The sequence below is a fragment of the Ahaetulla prasina genome, chromosome 6, assembly GCF_028640845.1.
Source record: "Ahaetulla prasina isolate Xishuangbanna chromosome 6, ASM2864084v1, whole genome shotgun sequence".
Taxonomy (NCBI): Eukaryota; Metazoa; Chordata; class Lepidosauria; order Squamata; family Colubridae; genus Ahaetulla; species Ahaetulla prasina.
The window spans coordinates 51280065-51301829 of record NC_080544.1 but is presented as its reverse complement, the minus strand read 5'-3'; the positions used below and the strand labels follow the sequence as shown (position 1 = coordinate 51301829).

General features: G+C 38.1%; 1 protein-coding gene across 4 annotated transcripts in view; it reads left to right on the top strand.

Annotated features, from left to right (window-relative positions):
* ATRNL1 (attractin like 1) overlaps positions 1-21765 on the top strand; it is a 618957-nt gene that overhangs the window by 131276 nt on the left and 465916 nt on the right. For 3 of the 4 annotated variants that reach the window (XM_058187058.1, XM_058187059.1, XM_058187060.1), the window contains exons 14-18: positions 1087-1219; positions 3434-3615; positions 13812-14025; positions 15288-15476; positions 18604-18822. In XM_058187058.1, coding sequence (XP_058043041.1) covers positions 1087-1219; positions 3434-3615; positions 13812-14025; positions 15288-15476; positions 18604-18822 — 937 coding nt within the window. Of the gene's footprint in view, positions 1-1086; positions 1220-3433; positions 3616-13811; positions 14026-15287; positions 15477-18603; positions 18823-21765 lie in introns of those variants that run through there. The other variant, XR_009155605.1, reaches the window with a different exon arrangement.

Sequence of the window (21765 nt, the reverse complement as noted above, 5' to 3'; positions counted from 1 at the left end):
TTCTCTCTTTTGTATCAAGGCCCATAATTTTTATGCCTTCCATAACTGATCTGAAATTAATATCTATTTCTTCTGCTTTGAGATATCTTCTTCTCTTGTCCAGAAATTTTTAATTTACTGAGTTCAAGATGTCTGTCAGCAGACAATTTTTTGTTCTTCTAGTTGCTCTTTATGAAGGTTTTTATTCTTCCAAATTTGAAGTTAAAACCTTGATCGTTCTTCTCCTTCTGACTATGTTGGGAAAAGTTCATTTCGTTACCCAGAAATGTCAGTAGTCCAAAGGGAAGTCTTGTGATACCATTTGTCTAGCAGAAGCCAAGACTGGGCCAATCTTGGGAAAGTGAGTTTTCTGGGTTGCTTCTAAAACCTACAAGGGAGTTTTGCATACAATCTCACAAGCTTCACTATTATTAACTTCTATGAGCTGAAATTTAACACTTACTGAAAAGACTAAAATGAACTATATCATTAGATCCACTTAATATGAATGCCTTTTTGATAGAGAACCACAATTTGAATTTTATGTATGTGACAGAAAGGACTGTGCTGAAGTTGGTCTGAGTTTGCTGTTACTCCCTACATTGTCCAGCATATGTAGAAAAGTAAAGAAATACACCATTTTTAACCTTGTTCAAGCTATCTGTAGTTATTTTAAAATTTGATGAATAAATAAAATGAATTATGGCTATGTGGGTGTTTTAGATATTCTGTTGAAATTTGGATGAAGACACATATGGATAAGTGTACAGATAAAGATCAGAACCTAAATAATAACTCCTGCTTTTCTTGGCACTAGCTGCTTATTATTGTTGTTGATGTTATTGTTAATTTTTTGCTCAGTGTGTGTGTATCTGCACAGACATGCATTCTCATGGCTCAAGTCAGTTTTTGACATCTGATAACTGCCTGAACAAGTCTCTGCAGTTTTCTTGACAATTTTTTCAGAAGTGGTTTGCCATTGCCTGCTTTCTAGGGCTGAGGAAGAGTGAGCAGCCTGAAGTCAATCACTAAGTTTCCTTGCGACTTTTTATTATTTTTCCTTCATTCTGAAAATTAACAAAATTTGTATATGTGTTTATGTTTTAGTCAGTGAAGAACTACACCAAATGTCATGTAAGAAACGAACAGATATGTAATAAGTTGACTAGTTGCAAAAGCTGTTCACTAAACCTCAATTGCCAGTGGGATCAGCGACAACAAGAATGTCAAGCTTTACCAGGTAAAAAGAAAAACAACTATTTCAAAATAATATTTTAATAATGTAATATTTAATAACACATAATCCTGCTATTAAAAAAGAATGGGACAGTCATATCAGGAATTCAGATTAATTCCAATTTTACAAAGATAACTCTGATATTAATCAGTACAATAATAACAACAATGAACCGTGTGTGTGTGTGTGTGTGTGTGTGTGTGTGGTGTGATTTAGTCATAGCAGAAATTATGTATTTGTTTATCAATGTAAATGATGTAAATTTTCCCCAGTAAGGTCATCATAACGTTTTTGTGTGCTTGCTTCTTTATGTGATGCTTTGAATGCAATGAACGTAGGTCCTGCTTTTGCATATCTAGACAAATATTTGTCTCTTGCATCTGAAATGAAATAAATGGGATTCCATTAAATCAAAGTTTCATTATATTTGATTCAAATGTAACTACATTTTTCTGTATAACACTTCAATAAGTTCCAAAACACCTGTTAACTATGTTTTCTAAAGATTATATATGTATGGAGTATAGGTAGCTTTTTTGACTAAAATCCTTATTAATCACCTTACTTTCTGGCGATCCTAACTCATTTTATGTGTTATTATTATAGTTTTTCTGTAGTCACTATATTAATACACTTACTAATAACCTCAAAAAAGACTTTATTTTTGTTCAAAATAAAAAAGTGAGAAAAATGTAATAGACTGTAAAATAGAATACAAAGTAGATGCAGAAAAACTAATCTATTCAGTTTTGTTTTCTCCAAGATAACTGAAAGGTAGGATAAAAGAGTAGGACAGAAGGTTGAGACTGATTAAAAAATGATTAAAGGATGTAATGTTATTATGATTGAGTTTAAATTTGTAGGCCATGTGAACTTTATCCTAGGTTATTATTCTTGCTTTTTTCCCTTGCCAGATATATCTTAATATTACTTCATTGAGTTCTCAAAGTATTTTTTTTCCAATTTTATAGTAATTGTTTGAAATAGGTGTAGTAGTCTCGGTAATATATTCATTTTTATTGTAGATATTCTTCCTATCAATGATAATTGCAGATTTTTCTCCAAATCTGCTTTAATTTATTGTATCAGTTTATAATAATTATCGTCCTTAATAGTTACACATGTTGCTGTCAGGTGAATCCCTAAGTATTTTACTTTCTTAGTAAACTGTATATCTATTCTCTTTTTTCTGCATGTCTGTAAGATTTTTAACTAATATCTTAGTTTTCTCTTTATTTATTTTCAATCCTGCCACTTCGCCATCTTACGCTTTTTTTATGAATTTAAGCCCTGATTCTTGTTGATCTTCCAGAATGAAGACTAAATCATCTGCAAATGCCTGTAGTTTATATTTTTCTTTTTTTTATTTCCATACCTTTTATCTCTATATCTTGTCTAATATTTCTGTTTAATACTTCCAGTATCAATATGAATAACAGTGGAGACAAGGGGCATCCTTGTCTTGTACCTTTTTTAATATTAACCTTCTCTGTCATATCTCCATTTACCATCACCTTTGCTGTTTGCTTATAATATATCACCTTAATCATGTTAATAAATCTCTCCCCAAAATCCATATCTTTTAATTGTGCTATCATAAATTGCCAGCTCATGTTATCAAATGCTTTCTGTGCATCTAGAAAAATCAACGCCATTTGCTTCCTTGGATGTGCTTCATAGTATTCCAGTGTATTTAAAATTATTCTCATATTGTCATTAATTTGTCTCTTAGGTAAAAATTCCTTTTGATCTGCATGTATAAATTGATTTAAGAACTTTTTAAATCTTTCTGCTATTATTGAGGCATATATTTTATAGTCAGCATTCAAAAAGGATATCAGTCTTAATTGAACACTTCCAGCATTGGTATACTTAGAATATTTTGTAGGTCTTTATAGAGTTCTGCTAGTAGACCATCTGGACCCAGTGTTTTACCATTCTTTTGTCTTTTAATTGCTTCTGTTAATTCCATCATTGGTATACAGTATGTTCATCTAACATAGCTTTCACTGCTTCAAGTATTTTAGGTAATTCCAGTTTTTCTAAGTATTGTTTTATTTTATCTTCTGAAACTGTAATTTTTCATAGTAATTTTGATCACTTTCTTTGTTTAGTAGATGTTTAGTAAGTATTTTGAAAGGTGATTTCTTTTGCTGTTCAAAATGGATTTTTTAAAAAAATTACAATTACTTTTAATCTTGTGCAATTTTTTACTAGCTCACTTATGTGGAGAAGGATGGAATCATGTTGGAGATGCTTGCCTTCGTATAAACTCTAGTCGTGAAAACTATGACAATGCCAGACTTTATTGTTATGGCTTAAATGGGATTCTTGCTTCACTAACAACTTCCAAAGAGGTAGAGTTTGTTTTGGATGAAATACAGAAATACACTGTCCAGGTAATTTGAATAATTCATAAATGTATATAAAGTAGAGGGTTTATTTTTAGGAAATGGTGATGACAAATCATAGAAACAAATATACATTTTACTCAACCAGATACCCATTATAAGTACATAGAATCTGCTGATGTATTATGTAGTTGAAGTTGATGCTTAAGGATTTCTTATTTTTATTATTCCATATTAAAATGAATCCTTATGTTCTGCAATATAGATCTGAATTCCAGTTTTTAAAAATTAGTAAAAATATTTTTATATAATTGAATCCAAATCTAGAGGAGTAATTTTTTTTTAAAAAAAATAATATCACTGCAGTGTTTGCAATTAATCAGTCAGTTGGTATCATTGGTGGCATACTGCCATTGTCATTGGTTTTTACCATTTCTGGAAAAAAAAATTGTTGCATTTCCTTCAGTTAGGTTGGATTGTCCAAGTTTATTTATGAAAAGAAGAAAATTAAAGATCACTTTACATTGATTCACTACATAAAATGCAATAATAAATTTAAGAAGAGTTTTGTCTCAAATCATATGTGTGTTGCTGTAATTTCCTTTTTTAATGATATAGAACCATTCAAAATCAAAGAATCTAGTTTCTCGTGTCTTGTCATTATAATAAGCTATTGACTGGTGAAAGGGCTATTGCATTTGTTGCTGTTTTTTAATTTCTGAAAGGAAATATAATATTAAACATGGCCTTATTCAAATAAATTACATCTTGAACTACCAAGGGATCCACATGTGCTATTCAATCAATAGTGACAAATGAATGCAAATAATCATTTACTTATCAAAAATTTTAATGAAATATTATTGTGTAAAATATCTCACTTCTGATTTTCTCTCCAGCCAAAAGTAATTTCTTTTTCATTCCTATCTATAGCTCCCATTATGTTTATTCTGTGTGTCATTTTGAATGTGTTATAAACTGCCAGAGATACTTGTTGAGATTTCCTTGAATTTCTTTCATATGCCAGCTGGAACCTTCAGACTACAGTCATGATTTAGAGCATTTCAGTTCATTTTAGATGACCTTCTTGTTACAGACATAATTTAATATAATGTTTCCCAACCATAGCAACTTCCAGTTATGTAAGTTTCTATTCCCATAACTTAGCAATCACTATGTTGTGTGGGAATTCTGCGTGTTGAGGATCACACATCTGAACATTGTCTTATTTATACAGTATAGTAAAGCCTCCCAGCTATCCTCTCAAATTCCCATGACCTTTTCTCACTTATTACTTTACTGTTATAATTTTTTTCTAGCAATATACTTCTAAGTATATTTATTACTGGGTGGACTAATCCAACATTTATATTTGACGAGAAGGCATATAATGGCATGTGATCAGGTTTAAACAATATGTAGATATTATTTACATCGCTCAACTCTTGGCCAACCAAGTGAGGCTTCTGAGATTCTGCTTGGTGTCTACATGCTTTTAGAGTATGGTTGAGAAAGTACAGGCTCAAACTTAACCTTTGAATGGCTGTAGATTAAGACTTAACCATTGTAAAACTAAGTGGGTTTGTGGTCCAGAGTTATAAACTGTCTTATAACTCTGCCTAACAGATGACTAGAACTCCCATTCTTCCAATATCTAAGCCACTATCTTAACTACTACATTTATTTATTTATTTATTTATTTATTTATTTATTTATTTATTTATTTATTATTCACATTTTTATACCGCCCTTCTCCAAAGACTCAGGGCGGTGTACAGCAAATAAAACGACAATAATACAAAAAAAAACTATTTAAAATACCATAACAAAATTAAAAATCTAATTAAACTGCTGTATACTTAAAACTATTAGATAAAAATACAAAGATAAAACCCCTGTTAAAAACCCGCTAAAATCCCCAATTATTAAAATCAATCAATCAGGCCAGCCCCGCTTGGTGAAAAAAGAAAGTCTTGAGCTCGCGTTTAAAGGTCCAAAGATCAGGGAGAAGACAGACTCCCACCGGCAGCTCATTCCACAGAGCCGGGGCCCACACAGAGAACGCTCTTCCCCTGGGGGCCGCCAGCCGACATTGATTGGCTGACGGCACCCTAAGGAGGCCCTCCCTGTGAGAGCACACTCGACGCACCGGACAATGGAGGGAACTGGCGGCAGCAGGCGGTCCCATAAATATCCTGGTCCGATGCCATGGGGCGCTTTAAAGGTGATAACCAACACCTTGAAGCGCACCCGGAAGACCACCAGCAACCAATGCAGCCCGCGCAGGAGAGGTGTTACATGGGAGCTACAAGGAGCTTCCTCAATCCCCCGCGCGGCCGCATTCTGTACCAGTTGGAGCCTCCAGATGCTCTTCAAGGGGAACCCCATGTAGAGAGCATTGCAGTAATCCAGGCGGGAAGTGACGAGGGCATGAGTGACTGTGCATAACGAGTCCCGGTCCAGGAAAGGGCGCAATTGGCGAATCAGGCGAACCTGATAAAAAGCTCCCCTGGCGACGGCCGTCAAATGGTCTTCTAAAGACAGCCGTACGTCCAGGAGAATGCCTAAATTGTGCACTGATTCCCTGAGGGCCAACGATTCACCCCCCACAGTCAGCAATGGGGTAAGCTGACTGTGCAGGGCTGCCGGCATCCACAGCCACTCTGTCTTGGATGGGTTGAGTCGGAGCCTGTTCGTCCCCATCCAGACCCGAACGGCTTCAAGACACCGAGTCATCACATCGATGGATTTGTTGGGGTGGTTCGGGGTGGAGATGTACACCTGAGTGTCGTCGGCATACAGCTGACAACTCACCCCAAAACCACGAATGACCTCTCCCAGCGGCTTCATATAAATGTTGAACAGGAGGGGTGAGAGAATCGACCCCTGCAGCACCCCACACGTGAGTTGCCTAGCGGTCGATCTCTGCCCTCCTGTCAACACCGTCTGTGAACGGTTGGAGAGGTAGGAGGAGAACCACCATAAAACGGTGCCTCCCACTGCCAAACCCCCCAACCATTGCTGCAAGATACCATGGTCGATGCAACCTCTGTCCTGTGCCCTCTAGAGATCATCAACCAACGCGACCAAAGTTGTCTCTGTGCTGTACCCAGGCCTGAAGCCGGACTGGCACGGGTCTAGATAAACAGTTTCCTCCAGATACCGGGGGAGCTGCCAAGCCACCATACTCTCAACAACCTTCGCCAGAAAGCGGAGGTTGGAGACCGGATGATAATTAACCAAAATAGCTGGGTCCAGGGAGAGCTTCTTGAGGAGGGGCCTCACCACCGCCTCTTTCAAGGCGGCAGGGAAGACTCCCTCCATCAGAGAAGCGCTGGTAATTCTCTGGAGCCAGCCTCGTGTAACCTCCTGGGTGGCCAGTACCAGCAGGAGGGACACGGTGTCAAGGTTCCAGAAAAACCTCTTCTGCATAAAGAAAACTCAGAAGTCATTGTCTTTAAGAGTTCTTTACTAGCATGAGGAAACTGGCACACGATGAGTGAAATTCCAAAACTGAACTTCCGGATTCTTTTCCCAGTTATACAAACCCCAAAAGTCCCACCCCCCTGACCCCTTTGATGGTCACATGGTCCCACGTTCTCCCAGTTCATTCGAATATCTTCTCGCCACTCTTCCTGCAGATGTGAACACCATCCGACCTTGACCGCCTGAAGAATGTTACCATACCCCTCAGCCCCCCTTCTTCCCCTCAGGGAAAAATGTGGCAGCATCTGGAAACCTAAAGTCTAGTATGATTTCCAGGCCTGACAGGCGTCCCCCCTTGGAAAAGAAGCTATATCCTAGGAAAGAAAACAAAGAGTTGATAAAGAAGAGTGTCAATGGTCTACACTTCCCTTCTACCCCCCTCCCCTCTCCAAGAGGTTTTTTAGGATTGTCAGGGAAAGTGTCGTGAAATTGTTTAATCAAATTGTCTGCATTTACTTTCCAACTTTTGACCCAAGTAGATTCAGATAATGGATATCCCTTCCAGTGGACTAAATATTGTAATTGACCTCTGTATAGTCTAGAGTCAAGGATTTTCTTGATTTCATAGTGGGTTTCACCTTGGATTATCAAGGGTGGTGGGGGAGCGGTAGGTTGAGGTCTCAGACCAGACTGTCTAGCAGGTTTTAATAAGCTGGGTGTACTTTCCCCAATATTCGAGGGAGCTTGAGTTGGACGGTAACGGGATTAATAATTTTTACAATGGGGAAAGGACCCAAACATTTTGGACCGAATTTCCTGCTGGGTATTCTCAACCTCAGATACTTCGTAGATAAAAAGACTTTATCTCCAATGCGAAAAGGGGGTTGAAGGGAACGGTGTCTGTCAGCTTGGGCTTTGTAATTCCGAGCTGTTACAGCTAAGGCCTTTTTTGTATTTTCCCAACCTTTTTTTAACGAATTCATCCAGTCCGTTAGGGAAACGGAAGTGGGGGGTTGCACAGGGAGTTCAGGCATTGGAACGAAGTCCATGCCAGAGGTTACTTGAAAAGGGGTTAACCCCGTGCTGCTGTGTACAGCATTATTATATGAGACTTCTGCAAATAGTAACAAATCTGACCAGTTTTCTTGTTGGTAATTTACATAACACCGTATGTATTGTTCCACCATCGAGTTCAATTTTTCAGTCGCTCCATTGGTCTCCAGATGGAACCCAGAACTAAGTCCTTGAGACGACCCAGTGGACCGTAGGAACTCCCTCCATAACTTGGCTGTGAATTGAACACCCCTGTCGGATATTATCCTTTTAGGAACTCCATGCAGTCTGTAGATGTGTTTGATGAAGAGCTTTGCTAATTTTCTCGCCGATGGCAACCCGTTGCACGCAGTGAAATGGGCCTGTTTAGAGAACAAGTCCACTACGGTCCATATCAGTGTATTTCCTCCACTAGATGGGAGTTCAACAATAAAATCCATGGCAATCTCTTCCCAGGGTCTGGTGGGTTCGGCTACGGGTTGTAGGAGTCCAGGGGGTTTCCCTGGTCTGGACTTCATGGTGGCAAAGGTAGCACAACTCCTGACATAGTCTTCAACATCTGATTTCATTTTTGGCCACCAGAATTGTCTTCTAGCTAAGTGGAGAGTCTTTAAAAATCCAAAGTGACCTCCTAGGCGAGAGTCGTGGCTTCTCTGTAATATAGGCAGCCGCATAGTGACGGGTACATAAATCTTGGTTCCCTTGCAGGGTATCCCATCCTTTAAGGTGAAGTGTGGCAAGTTTTCTTTAAACCAAGCATCGTCAGTGAGTGCTGATTTTAATTCCACTAGTAGTTTATTTGGTGGGATGTTAGTACTACGGTGTGAATGCGGTCGAGTAAGTGCTTGGCTGGCCGGTTCGCTATCGGGAATCATCGCATGTATTACCTCTTCGCGTTGGCTGTCAAATTATGGTTTCCTAGATAGGGCGTCAGCCAGGAGATTTTGGTCACCGGGGATGTATTTGAGGGTGAAATGGAACCGTTTGAAAAACTGAGCCCATCGAACTTGTTTGGGAGAAAGCTTTCGAGGGGTTTTTAAGTATTCGAGGTTTTTGTGGTCGGTCCACACCTCGAATGGTTCTTTTCCCCCTTCAAGGAAGTGTCTCCAGGAGAGGAGTGCCCAGCGCACTGCAAAGGCTTCCTTTTCCCAAACTGCCCATCTGCGTTCAGTGTCTGTCAGTTTTTTAGACACGTACGCGCAGGGCATTAGATTGTTGTCGGTATTTCGTTGTAATAAGACATCATGCTACATCACTTGCATCAGCTTGGACCACAAAAGGTTTATTTGGGTCCGGGTGTTGAAGAATTGGTTCCATGGAGAATAGGCGTTTCAGGTGTTCAAAGGAACGTTGGCAGTCCATTGTCCAAGGTAGGGGTTGGGTAGGTTTGGGTTTGGCGGGTAATGGTCCAGTTTTTAACAATTCTGTTAATGGTAGAGCTACTTCTGCGAAAGAAGGAATGAATTTGCGGTAAAAATTCGCGAATCCCAAGAAACTTTGAAGTTGCTTACGTGTGCGTGGCGGTTGCCAATCCAACACTGCTTTTACTTTTCCTGGGTCCATTTCGATACCTTTGTTTGATATCCGGTAACCTAGGTAGTCTAGGGATTCCTTATGGAATTCGCATTTGGAAAGTTTGACATATAGTTTGGCCGCTAGGAGCTTTTTAAGGACTTGTCTGACCAATTTGATGTGTTCTTCGATATTGTTTGTGTAGATAAGAATATCATCTAAGTAGACAAGAACTCCATTGTAGAGGTGGGGGTGCAGGGTTTCATTAATTAGTTGCATAAAAACAGCTGGAGCTCCTTGGAGGCCAAAAGGCATGACACTTGGAAACTGCCCAAGGGGAAGAAGGGGGGCTGCTGTTGCTGTTGTAGCTGGTTGCTGAGTTGTGAAGGGGGGTGGAATTCCCCCTGGTTGCTGAGAAGGAAGTCCTTGAAATGCTTCAGCTGCCAGGACAAATATCGGCCTGGGGCCCCCAGAAAAGAAAGGTGCTGAACTGGCTGGTTGCCATTGGTATTGGATCCATCCTTGTCCAGGATAAAATGCCCAACCAGGAGGAATAGAAGCAGCTGGAGGCAGCGTAGGCCTCTGTTGGCGGGAAAAGTCAATTGGAGGGGGGAGTTGCGATTCCCCCCAAGTCCCTGGTGCTGCCTGAACTCCCTGCCGTCTGAAGGAGGGAAGGGAGGTCCTCCTGCGTTCATCGGAACGGCTTTGAGCTTCAGTAATTTCTCCCTCTCTGGTGGGAGGGAAGGTGAATTTAGGCTGAGCTAAAGGCTCTCGAGGTGGGTGAGCCGAGCTTATACGAGGCCTCACTTCCAAACACTCAAATGTTTCAGGGAGGTCTAATAGGGACTGGGATTTCAGGGGGTTTCTCATGTCCAAATCCAGTGACTCTTCCGATTCTCCGGGTTTTACTGTCCTCCAGTGAGGTTGAGAAGAGGGAGGGGGCTCTCCATTCCGCCCTGGGGAAATGTTTTCTCCCGAACGACAGCTTACCCATGAATCAGAGTCTTTGGGCCGTGCTCCAAGCTGACAAGCAGGCTCTACCACTTAGGGTTTTGGAGTCATATCTTCCGACGGGAAGTAGGTGATTTCAACTAAATTGTCAGATTCAAGCTTCTCTGCTACTTCTACGTTTTCAGCTTGCTGCCCTTCTATCTTCGCTGGGTCTTTGCACCGCTGTGGAGGTTGCGGAGGCTGGGGTCCAGCACCCCCCTAATGGGCCCCCTCTGAGCGGAGGAGAGGGTACCGTTAGCAAAAGAAAATTAGGAGTTTTGGAATAATGTCAAGGTTCCAGAAAAACCTCTTCTGCATAAAGAAAACTCAGAAGCCATTATCTTTAAGAGTTCTTTACTAGCATGAGGAAACTGGCACACGATGAGTGAAATTCCAAAACTGAACTTCCGGATTCTTTTCCCAGTTATACAAACCCCAAGAGTCCCACCCCCCTGACCCCTTTGATGGTCACATGGTCTCACGTTCTCCCAGTTCATTCGAATATCTTCTCGCCACTCTTCCTGCAGATGTGAACTCCATCCGACCTTGACCGCCTGAAGAATGTTACCATACCCCTCAGCCCCCCTTCTTCCCCTCAGGGAAAAATGTGGCAGCGTCTGGAAACCTAAAGTCTAGTATGGTTTCCAGGCCTGACACACGGGTCCAATAAACATGTGGTGGCATTCAGCCTCCCCAGTATCCTGTCCATGTCATCGGGAGTCACAGAGTCAAACTCAGCCCAAACAATGTTCTCAAGACATGCCTGCGTCATCCCGCCTAGATCCACCCAATCAGTGTCCAACCCGTCCTGAATCTGAGCGATTTTATCGTGCAGATAACTTCCAAATTCCTCAGCTCGGCCCTATAAGTGGTCCTCCCGCGCCCCCTGAAACAGAAGGGAGCGCGTCACCCTAAACAGGGCGGCTGGGCGGTTACCTGCCGATGCTATAAGGGCGGAAAAGTATTCATGCTTTGCCGTCCCTATTGCCGCTAGATAGGCCTGAATATGTGATCGCACTAGTGTTCGGTCAGATTCGGAACGGCTGGCTCTCCAAGCGCTCTCTAAGCGTCTTTTCCGGCATTTCATCTCTCTCAGCTCCTCAGTAAACCAAGGTGCCGGTCGAGAGCAGCGCCAGGTCAGAGGCCGCATAGGCACAACGTGGTCCAAGTCCCTGCCGCCGCCCTTTCCCAGGCGGCAACGAGTTCTTAAGCCGAGTTGTGGGCCAGATCCTTAGGAATCGGCCCAAGCTCCGTCAGGAACCTACTCGGGTCCATCAGGCACCTGGGACGGAACCACTGAACTGGCTCCGTCTCCCTACGGTGAGGGTTTACGGTCTGAAAGTCCAGGCGAAGAAGAGAATGATCTGTCCATGACAGGGGAGTGATGACTAAGTCACCCACATCCAGATCAGTCAGCCACTGTCTCGAGACAAAAATCAAGTCCAGCGTGTGTCCCCCAGTGTGTGTGGGCCCATTCACTAACTGGGTCAGGTCCAAGGCTGCCATGGAGGCCTTGAACTCCTGAGCTGTCGACGATGTCTCGCCTACCAATGGCAGATTGAAATCCCCCAAGACCATAAGCCTGGGGGTGTCAACTGCCGACTCGGCTATCACATCGAGCAGCTCGGGCAGGGCTGCTGTCACGTGGCAGGGAGCCAGGTACATGATCAGTAAGCCCACCTGTACCCCTCGGCCCCACCGCACAAAGAGAGACTCACAGCCGGCTGTCTGCGGGACAGTGACTTCCCTCGGCTCCAAACAGTCATTAATAATAACCGCAACCCCCTCACCCCTGCCTTGAATCCTTGGCTGATGAAATGCACGGAAACCCGGTGGACACATTTCAACGAGGGCCACACCCCCTTCTGTGCCCAACCAGGTCTCCGTAATGCCCATCAGGTCCGCTCCCCCCTCTTGTATCAGATCTGCAATGAGGGGGGCCTTATTAACGACGGACCTGGCATTGCATAACATCAGCCGAAGGTCACGGCCCTGAGGAATCTGACCACTCGGGGAACGGGAAAAGGCAGCGGGACCGGAGCACGTGATCGCTTGTAAACAGCGTGGGCGTGCTCCCCGAACATGATATGGTCCCCGCCTTCCGCCATATCTGCCCCTCCCATAAACTGTGCCGATAGAATAGTGCTCTTGTCCATGGGCATCAGTCACCCCCCTACAGTCTCTGGACCTGTCTTCATAACGCGAGCTCTAGCGAGGTCTGGCCCCCTCCCACATCCCCCCCTCTCACCCACCTAACCCTCCCATCCCTTAAAAGCCCTTTAAAAGATTTAGTTAAAAAGCTCCTCAAACCCCTTTTTTCTGCATATATGCATAACTGACTCTCAGATATAAATATGTTTGTTTCTTATGTGAGTCACATTCTGCTGGCTTCCAAAGCTGACATCCTAGTTGTTTTGTTGTGTTGATGTCTCATACATACCTTGAGTTGTTTGGATGATTGAAATGACTTATAAATTTAATAAACAAGTGAGAAATTGATCAGTACAAAGAAGATGTCTACCATGTAACCCAATTTTGCACTCATGCTTTAAAGCAGACCTGGGAATTTTACAGTTTACAGGCCATATCCAGCCTATGGACAGTCCCAGTCCAGCTTGCAACATCAGTGGCATCAGCAACAGAAAGAGCATTAGAGATAAAGACAAGACATCATTGTGGCAAGAGTGGGCAAAGCATTGGTGCAGTACTGGGGGCAGGGCATCACCAATATTGGGGTGGGGCGGTATCAGTGGGCAACACTGTGGCCCTCCACAACAGTCACAGTTTCTCATATGGCCCCTTGGGGAAATTAAGTCTCTACTCCAGCTTTAAAGTGTTTGTAGAAAAAATTCTTCCCAAATAAATGAATTTTACCTATCTGTAAAATTTACTTGTGTTTGTCAGGATTTGTGGCAATTTTGTTTTTTATTTATTCATTTAAGTGTTTTATATTAGTCAGTAGCACAAACTATCAAGTGGAAAATAGTCCTATATGTACTTAGTTTGAAATTAGAAAAAAATAGTCCCAGAATTAATCTTAAAACCCAACACTAAATAATTGTAGTTAATGTATTTTATATGATTATGATTTTCTGTGATTATAATGTATTTTAATAATATGATATGATATTATAATATATTTCACATAATTTCAGATGGTTGTGCAAAGTATAATTAGCATGCTGTAATATGTAACAAGTAATATGTAATAAAAGTATCAATCTTTGATTATTCATATAGCCTTTTTGCATTCTCCTTCACAGAAAATATCTCCTTGGGTGGGTCTACGCAAGATTAACATCTCCTACTGGGGATGGGATGATATGTCTCCCTTTACTAATACAACATTGCAGTGGCTTCCTGGAGAACCAAATGATTCTGGATTCTGTGCCTATCTTGAAAGAGCTGAAGTGGCAGGTTTAAAAGCAAATCCTTGTACAGCTAAGGCAGATGGCCTTGTTTGTGAAAAACCTGTTGGTAAGAAAGCCGGCTGTATGATATATATACTTGTGGAATACTTTACATGTCTTTAGTATTGCATTGTGAATAGAATGAGTATTATATAAATATGAAAAAATAAATAAATAAAATAAATAAATAATTTCATTTGTTTAAATTACAAAGCATACCAGAGAACGTTTCTTTAAAATATATCTTATTGCATTGAAGGTTTTAACTGGAATCTTAGACTAAATTCACAGATCATGCACCTTGTACAACAGAGTAATAGAATTTTGTGAAAATTATTCTCCACATCTGCTACAAGCAAAATAATTGTAGATTCTACACAAGGACATTGGCAGACATTTGAATTAAATGCCTTATATAAAGATATTAAATGTAGCATAGATGTAGATTTTTATGAAGCAAAAGTTGTAGAGTGCAATCCAGTCAGATGGAATGTTTCCAGGTGGAAAGTGCGAGTATAAATAAATGTTGTGCACTGTATAAGTTAGTTTTAGAAAACTAGAGAATCACAGAATCACAAATGTAAAATGAATGTATGAATGAATATCATGCATTTATGACAGAAACTGAAGCAAAAACAAAGAAAAATAGAAAGAGGAAAAAATATTTCCTTTTAGAAAAGCGGCCTTTAGAAAAAAATAAGTATTAAGATAGCCAGAGAAAGATGGACGATGAAAGCCTTGGGCAACAAGAAGGATGCATAAAAAATGAATGCAAACTGGAAACATCCATCAAGAAGGACAAGGACAGTTGTATAAGTTAAGAATGTCATGAGATAGACAAACATGGCTAGAAGAAAATGGAAGACACTTTTAAGAAGATCAAAGAAATCCCGGGAAAATTGATTTAATCAATATCAATATAAAGGCTTTCTCATTGCAATTGCATTTGACAAACTCCTATAAGATTATGAAGGATAAGAAGCACCAAGACAAGAAAGGTAAAAAAAAAACAACGACCTTCCCAGTGATGATAGATGACTGTGAAAGCTGGACACTAAGACAAAGTGAGAGATGGATAATAGGTCTCTTAGAAGTTTATAGTAGTGTATTTTGTAAGAGGTTCTAATCAGTTGAACAATAATTTGAGTCGAACAATGGCAGAACCTCACATAGTTTATATTTGTGGAGTGATTGCATAATGTACTAGAGGGGAAAAATGCTGCAATCGTCAATAAGGTGAATGGACAAGATATACATATACATATCCAAATATGATAATTCAGCAAAAATACTGAAATTTCATTTTTAATTATTTTCTTTTTTCTTCAGTTAGTCCAAATCAAAATGCTCGGCCCTGCAAAAAGCCATGCTCTTTAAGGACAACATGTTCCAACTGTACCAGCAGTGGCATGGAATGCATGTGGTGTAGCAGCACAAAACGATGTGTTGATTCAAATGCTTACATCATTTCCTTTCCATATGGCCAGTGTTTAGAGTGGCAAACTACCACTTGTTCTCGTAAGTATTTATGGTGATATGAATGAAAATAAAAATGCTTAATTTCTGACTAAAATTAAACTAGTTATTCTTTTTCCTGTATATGTTTAGATAATCATGCACAGTTCAATAATTTGTTTATATGTCTAAAATGTCTAAAAATAAATAGGATTTTCGTTCTCTTTTTGAAAGCTATTAGAGCTGTTAGAAGTAATAATGTTATGACACAGTATGAAACTCCTAAGGATAATGGTGAATAAAAAAATCATCTTAAAAAGACAAGCCTCTAAATATAGAACTGAAGTGGGAACTTGCATTCTGTAGCAATTTGGTTTGTACTTAACTAATTTATTTATTTAATTTTTTGAAAAATAATTATACATGCAGATAGTCTTCAACTTACAACCATAGCTGAACCCAAAATTTCTGTTGCTAAGTGAATCTTGCCCCTTTCTTGCCATTTGTCAAGTGAATCACTGCAATTAAATTAGTAACACAGTTGTAAAATGAATCTGGCTTCCCCTATTGATTTTGCTTGTCAGAAAGTTGCAAAAGGTGGTCGCATGACCTGGAACACTGCAGTTGTCATAAACATGAGTCAGTTGCCAAGTGTCTGAATTTTGATCACATGATCATGGGGAGGCTGAAAAATGGTTCATGTCACTTTTTTCAGTGGAACTTTGAATGGTCACTAAATGAACTATTGTAAGTCAAGGACTATCTGTACTTGACAGCTTACTTGCTGACTGGCAAATACTTGTTTATTTATTTATTTAATAAAATTTATATGCTCATTCAGTTTACTCTCAATAACGTTATAAAAATACCAAAATCGTTAAGGAATGTTACATTATTCTGTCCTCAGAAACTCACATTTTGGTTTAAAAAGTTTCTATTCCTTTTCTGATTTCAAATAATACATGAGGCGCAATCATATTTCACATTTGTTTTGTTGAGCTCAAAAGTAGGATTCAGTGCAACAATATCCTAATTTGGTTCATTATTCATTAGCTTCTCTCATCCATTTGTTTCTCTAATATTGTCCTTTATTTTATTTTCAAGCAAAGTCAGGTGGAATTGTGGAGTTTTATATCATCAGTATACATCTTTTTTTTGACCCATTAGCAGCCTTATCCTTCTAAAGAAATCTTAACATAATTCATACATTTTGAATCTTTATTCAGTGTTGATTGGAAAAAAACAACAGCAAGGGACTAAAATTAACCCTTTAAAGATTTTAGTTTAATTTAGGGTACAAAAATGATAAAAATTCTTCAACAGATAACTTTTTGAAATGTGTCTATCTTCCATTTTGGTTGCTAGGCAACATTCAGCTCTGTCCTGGATAACCCAGTGTTGTTAACCATTACTATGCTGAACATAACCTAGAAATTATTAGCTTCTTGTTTTTTTCCAGTATGTCTCAAATGCTGTAGTCAAATATTCCTAATAGGATTTGGACAAATTGGCAAAGTCCAGAAAATCATTAAACAAATTTGCTCCCACCCCCACTCTCAAATTTATATGCAAAGGATTTTTTTAACCTTTTTTTTTTTGCTATTAGCCATTTAAATTGTAGAAAAATTGAAACTGATCATGGAAATTGGCAAATGATGTGAAGCTTCTGGAATTGCTAACTAGCTTGTATATTTAGTATGATCTAATCAGTCCTGAGCAGCTGATACCACTAAGTGTGAATAGGCATAAATATTGTTTGTTCATGTTTTGAAAAAGCGTCTTTCCTCTTTGATTAAACTTGAATGCGTTGGGTCCCCAGTAGAAAGCATTTTGAATTCAGTTTTTGCAAATTTCAACATTTAATATTTGTTTCTGGATAGCTATCCTATCCAGGCTACCCTTTTTTTGTGTGTGTTTAAAGAAAAGACAATTGAAGAACTCTGTTTAATTTAGTTGTCATTTCAGATAGGGCTATAAAGATATACATTAAATAAACTTAATAGGGCTTATCAATTCAATAACATAAAGAAAGAATTATATTTTAAATTGTATTTCTGTCTAGCCAATAAGAAAATAAATTTCCACATTCCATCCTTGCCCACTTAATGAAGATAATGTTCTAGAACAGAGAGCAGCAGACATGAGAGACACCTCCATTGCTGTAAATCTTTGAAACTTTTAAAGCATTTTTTTACTACTGGCTCTCTGGAAGTAAAAGCAGGAAGTAACAACGACCGTCATCACTATCGGATCAGCTGAACCTGTCTGAACCAGGAACATTTCACCCCTGATCTACACTGATGAAGTTTACATCAAATGTCATATCAAAGCACTGTTTAGTTATCTCGAGGCTGTTATAGTTGTACAGTTGTTACAATCTGGATAAGGAGGTTTAAGCCCACAAGACAGAGCAGCTTCCAATTTGGAAAGCATCCTAGAGAAATATCACCTTTGTTCCTGGATGGTTAATGGCTACAGCTAAGCAAAGACCCTTATCTAGTCATGGTCTTTACCTATTTTCTATTTGTGACTCCAAAAAGAGTTTTATATTGCAAACCTATGCCTGATGATCCAAATGCAACATTGTCACTGATAGAGAACCTCAATGTGACTGCATCTTATTTGGGTAAATGTCTGTTTTCTTTTATATAGACTCTTACAGCCTCTAATCACTAAGAAATTAACAGCATCTCTGATTCAGTCCAGGGTTGAGTAAAATTGAATATCAGCAGCATTGATATTCACCAGCATTATATTGCATCCTGATTGGCCTGCAGTTGATTGATGCTAGGTTATTTTTATTCTTTTGCTGTATATTTCATTGTCAGCTAGGTTTTGCCACATATTCACCAATCTGGCAATTTCACCTCTTTGTGATATGTTGTTAAACTGCTTGACAACGAGTGACTGTAGACCAGTTAGATGCTTCAACCAAAACATGAAATTCGTTTGCATTTAGTACTGACCAGTTCTTCTTTGTACATTTCTCCACCATTTCTGTGCTATTACAAGTTCTTCAATTTATTACTTTTATAGCCATAGACATATACAACAGCTAGATATGATGGTGGTAATAAAGTTAATTATATCAATCTGATTTCTCAAACTTAAAAGTTTAGACTTGAAAGTTATAAATCCTCTTATGCAGACTCAACTTTTACTGATTTTTCTTTATCCTGTGTATTTACAGCTCAAAACTGTTCGGGGTTGAGGACTTGCAGCCAGTGTCTGGAACATCCAGGATGTGGATGGTGCAATGATCCCAGTAATACAGGCAAAGGCCATTGTGTAGAAGGCTCAGCAAGAGGGCCAGTGAAGTTCAGTGGGACACATTCTACTGAAATAGTTATTGACAACAATCTTTGTGCTAAAGAAAAAAATTATGAATGGTCTTTTATCCAGTGCCCAGGTATGATGAATTTGTTATTATTCTTAGCACTTTTATCAGTGAAATTGTGGCAGGTTAATTGTTTGCTTCCAAAAATGGGATAAATTTTTGATTGGGATATGGGAAACATAAATATTTTGTTGGTTAGTTTATTAGTATATTTTAAAAGTTTTTCAAATATAGATCTTGATCCATAAAATGTTCCTCAGTTATTCTTGTTATCTACTTTTAAAAACTATGTCAGATTTCCAGTTTGTTAAATCATACTGAACATGTATGCTATTATGTAATGTTATGAAAAATGAGTCAAAAAGTTATCTTTTTGGATACTTCTCTTCAAGTGTTGTTTTGATTTGATAGAAATAGTGTAAAAATGTTTAAAAATCTGAAGATTTTTTATGACTAAAGCTAGGACATAAATATTCTGTCTGGAGTTATCTTTGAATACTAGGCTAGTAATACATATGCATAGAGATTTTAGAGCTTTATATCTTGACAAATTTATAGTAGGAGCAAAGCTTATATAAATCAGACCATTTTTGGAGGCTAAACATTCTGGGGAACTTCAAAATGTCTCACCATGCTAATCTAGTCATTCTAGAGATCATCTGGCAGTTTTCCAAAATGAAGAGGAATGTGGTATTTGTTACATATCAGAACACCAAAAATCATTTAACTGAGCTCTTAAGAAAGTAAGCATTTGGTTGCAATTCAATTTCACTGTAGCATTTGGGATAGTATGTATAGTGAACATTTAATTCAGTTATTTATTTACTTTTAAGGTAACCTGTATTCTTTTTAAAAAACATTTAGTTTGCTATCAATGCAACCACATATAATATAAATTGATTAAGACCAGAATACTTTTTTTAAAAAAGTGAGTGAAATTGTCCTTTAAAACAGGCAGGTATCCTACAGACTTAGGACCATACGTGGGTCTCAATGTTATATTAAAAACACTCTACAAGAAAATAGTTCAGACTTCAAATAAGATCAGCCTCACCTAATACGTTTCATGGAACAGATAGTAGAAAGAATGTTTCAGAAAGAGCAAGGAGGAGAGATTTCAGAAAGAGAATGAAGTAGTGGCCTTGTCAACCTTTCCATTTGGCTCTGCTTAGCTGTTTCTTTAGTTCCAAACATGATTGTGGTCCTTAACACAAATAAAAATAATAATGATAATTATCCATGCTTTAATTCCACCAATAAAAATACATATCCCTAATGTTTCCTGTGGCTGAGAGAAACAAATGTGGTCCAGTAATAACCATTATAGCCTTATAGAACGAGACAAAATTATGTAGAACATGCTTCAATCTAAATATCTATTATAAATATCTATTATTTACTGTGTCTTATTAAACAATAATACTAAGTATTGACAGTTAATAAAAAAATAGGCAGACGTTCTTCCCCGTATCAAAATATTCCCCATTTTTTGGGTTTATCTACTTCAACTGTACTTAATAGGAATGTAGTAAAATGTAATCAGCCCCACTCTTAGGATGACAGCAGTAGAATACTTCTTGCTGTTAAAAAACTGTTCAAATTTGGCTAATCCTATGATTGTAATAGTGCATGATTCTTAATTACCTAACAACATTTTTTAAACATCCCCACCCCAACAAAAGGATTAGTATCAAAGGGATTGACAATCAGAAGGACAAAGTAAACATGTTTCAAGAAAAACTTTCAGTCCTTATTGCAAAATCTTTGTCTTCATCCAGGCTGGTAGATTTATATAAATGGTTACTAGCAATGCTATTTAAAATTATATGTTGTTGATTAATTAGTTCAATTTAACTTTGTCCAATTGAGGCTGAACTTGATGCTAAATAAACAGAAAGACTAATAACTCTGTAGTTAGCTGCTCTCAAATTGTGACCAATAATTAAATTACACAGCAATCTTTAGTTAATCAGAAATATAGGAAGTAAATTCCGTAAATTCAATAAAAACAAACAAATAAATATAGAATCAAAACAATTTAGCTATCTTCCGTGTTGAAGAAAAGAATGTAACATCTGCTCATATAAAACCAATGAGACTAATCACCTCTTTTAAACCTTTTTTTATTATGCTATCATTGAAATATAATTTTTTTTATACATGAAGCATAAAGTATAATAAAAATTACTTACTAAGTTTATCTATTTCAGCTGTACTTAATAGGAGTGTAGTAAAATATAATCACTGAAAAGCAAACAATCAGTTTTTAAAGAAATACTGATAAATATTATGTAGTAGCTCTTTCTAATTGAAACTAGAACATCTATGTGACAAAATTTTCTAAATATTTGACTGGAAAGAAAGCAATATTTAAATATGCTGTGTAGGAGTTGCTGATTGTGCTGTATTAACATAATTAATGCCATAAAATCAAACATATAAAAACATAATATAATAACTATCAAAACATATATCTCATAGTTTGATTATTCGTGTATCTAGTGCTTGAACGTATCAGTCTAAATTAAATTCACTTAGTTCATTGAGTTGAAAAATTACTGGAAACCAATAGGAATTGATCATACCCTTATTTGCATAGATCTAAATGCATAGATGCCCATTTTCAATGAACTGAGAAGCATTTGAAATCAATAGTTACATTTTCAACTTAAAACAGAAAGCCAAATCTTGTCATCAAATCAAATGCTTCCTCTTCAATTCAGTGATTTGGAACAGCTCTGCACATGTGTGTTTAGAAAACATTTATTTGGTTTTCTTAATTAATACGAATCATTTAACTGGATCAAAGCTAATTTATTAATTCCTTAGTATTATGCCTTACTTAGGTTTGTTTCTTGTCATGCTTTTGTAAAAAGAATTTTGTGGTTTATATATTATATACTTATCTAGATAACTGGATATAAGCAATATACAAAATTGCGGTACTTACTAAAGCTTATCAGTACATCTTTTTTACCTAGTGGCTAAATGTCAAAATATACTTGGGAACTCAAT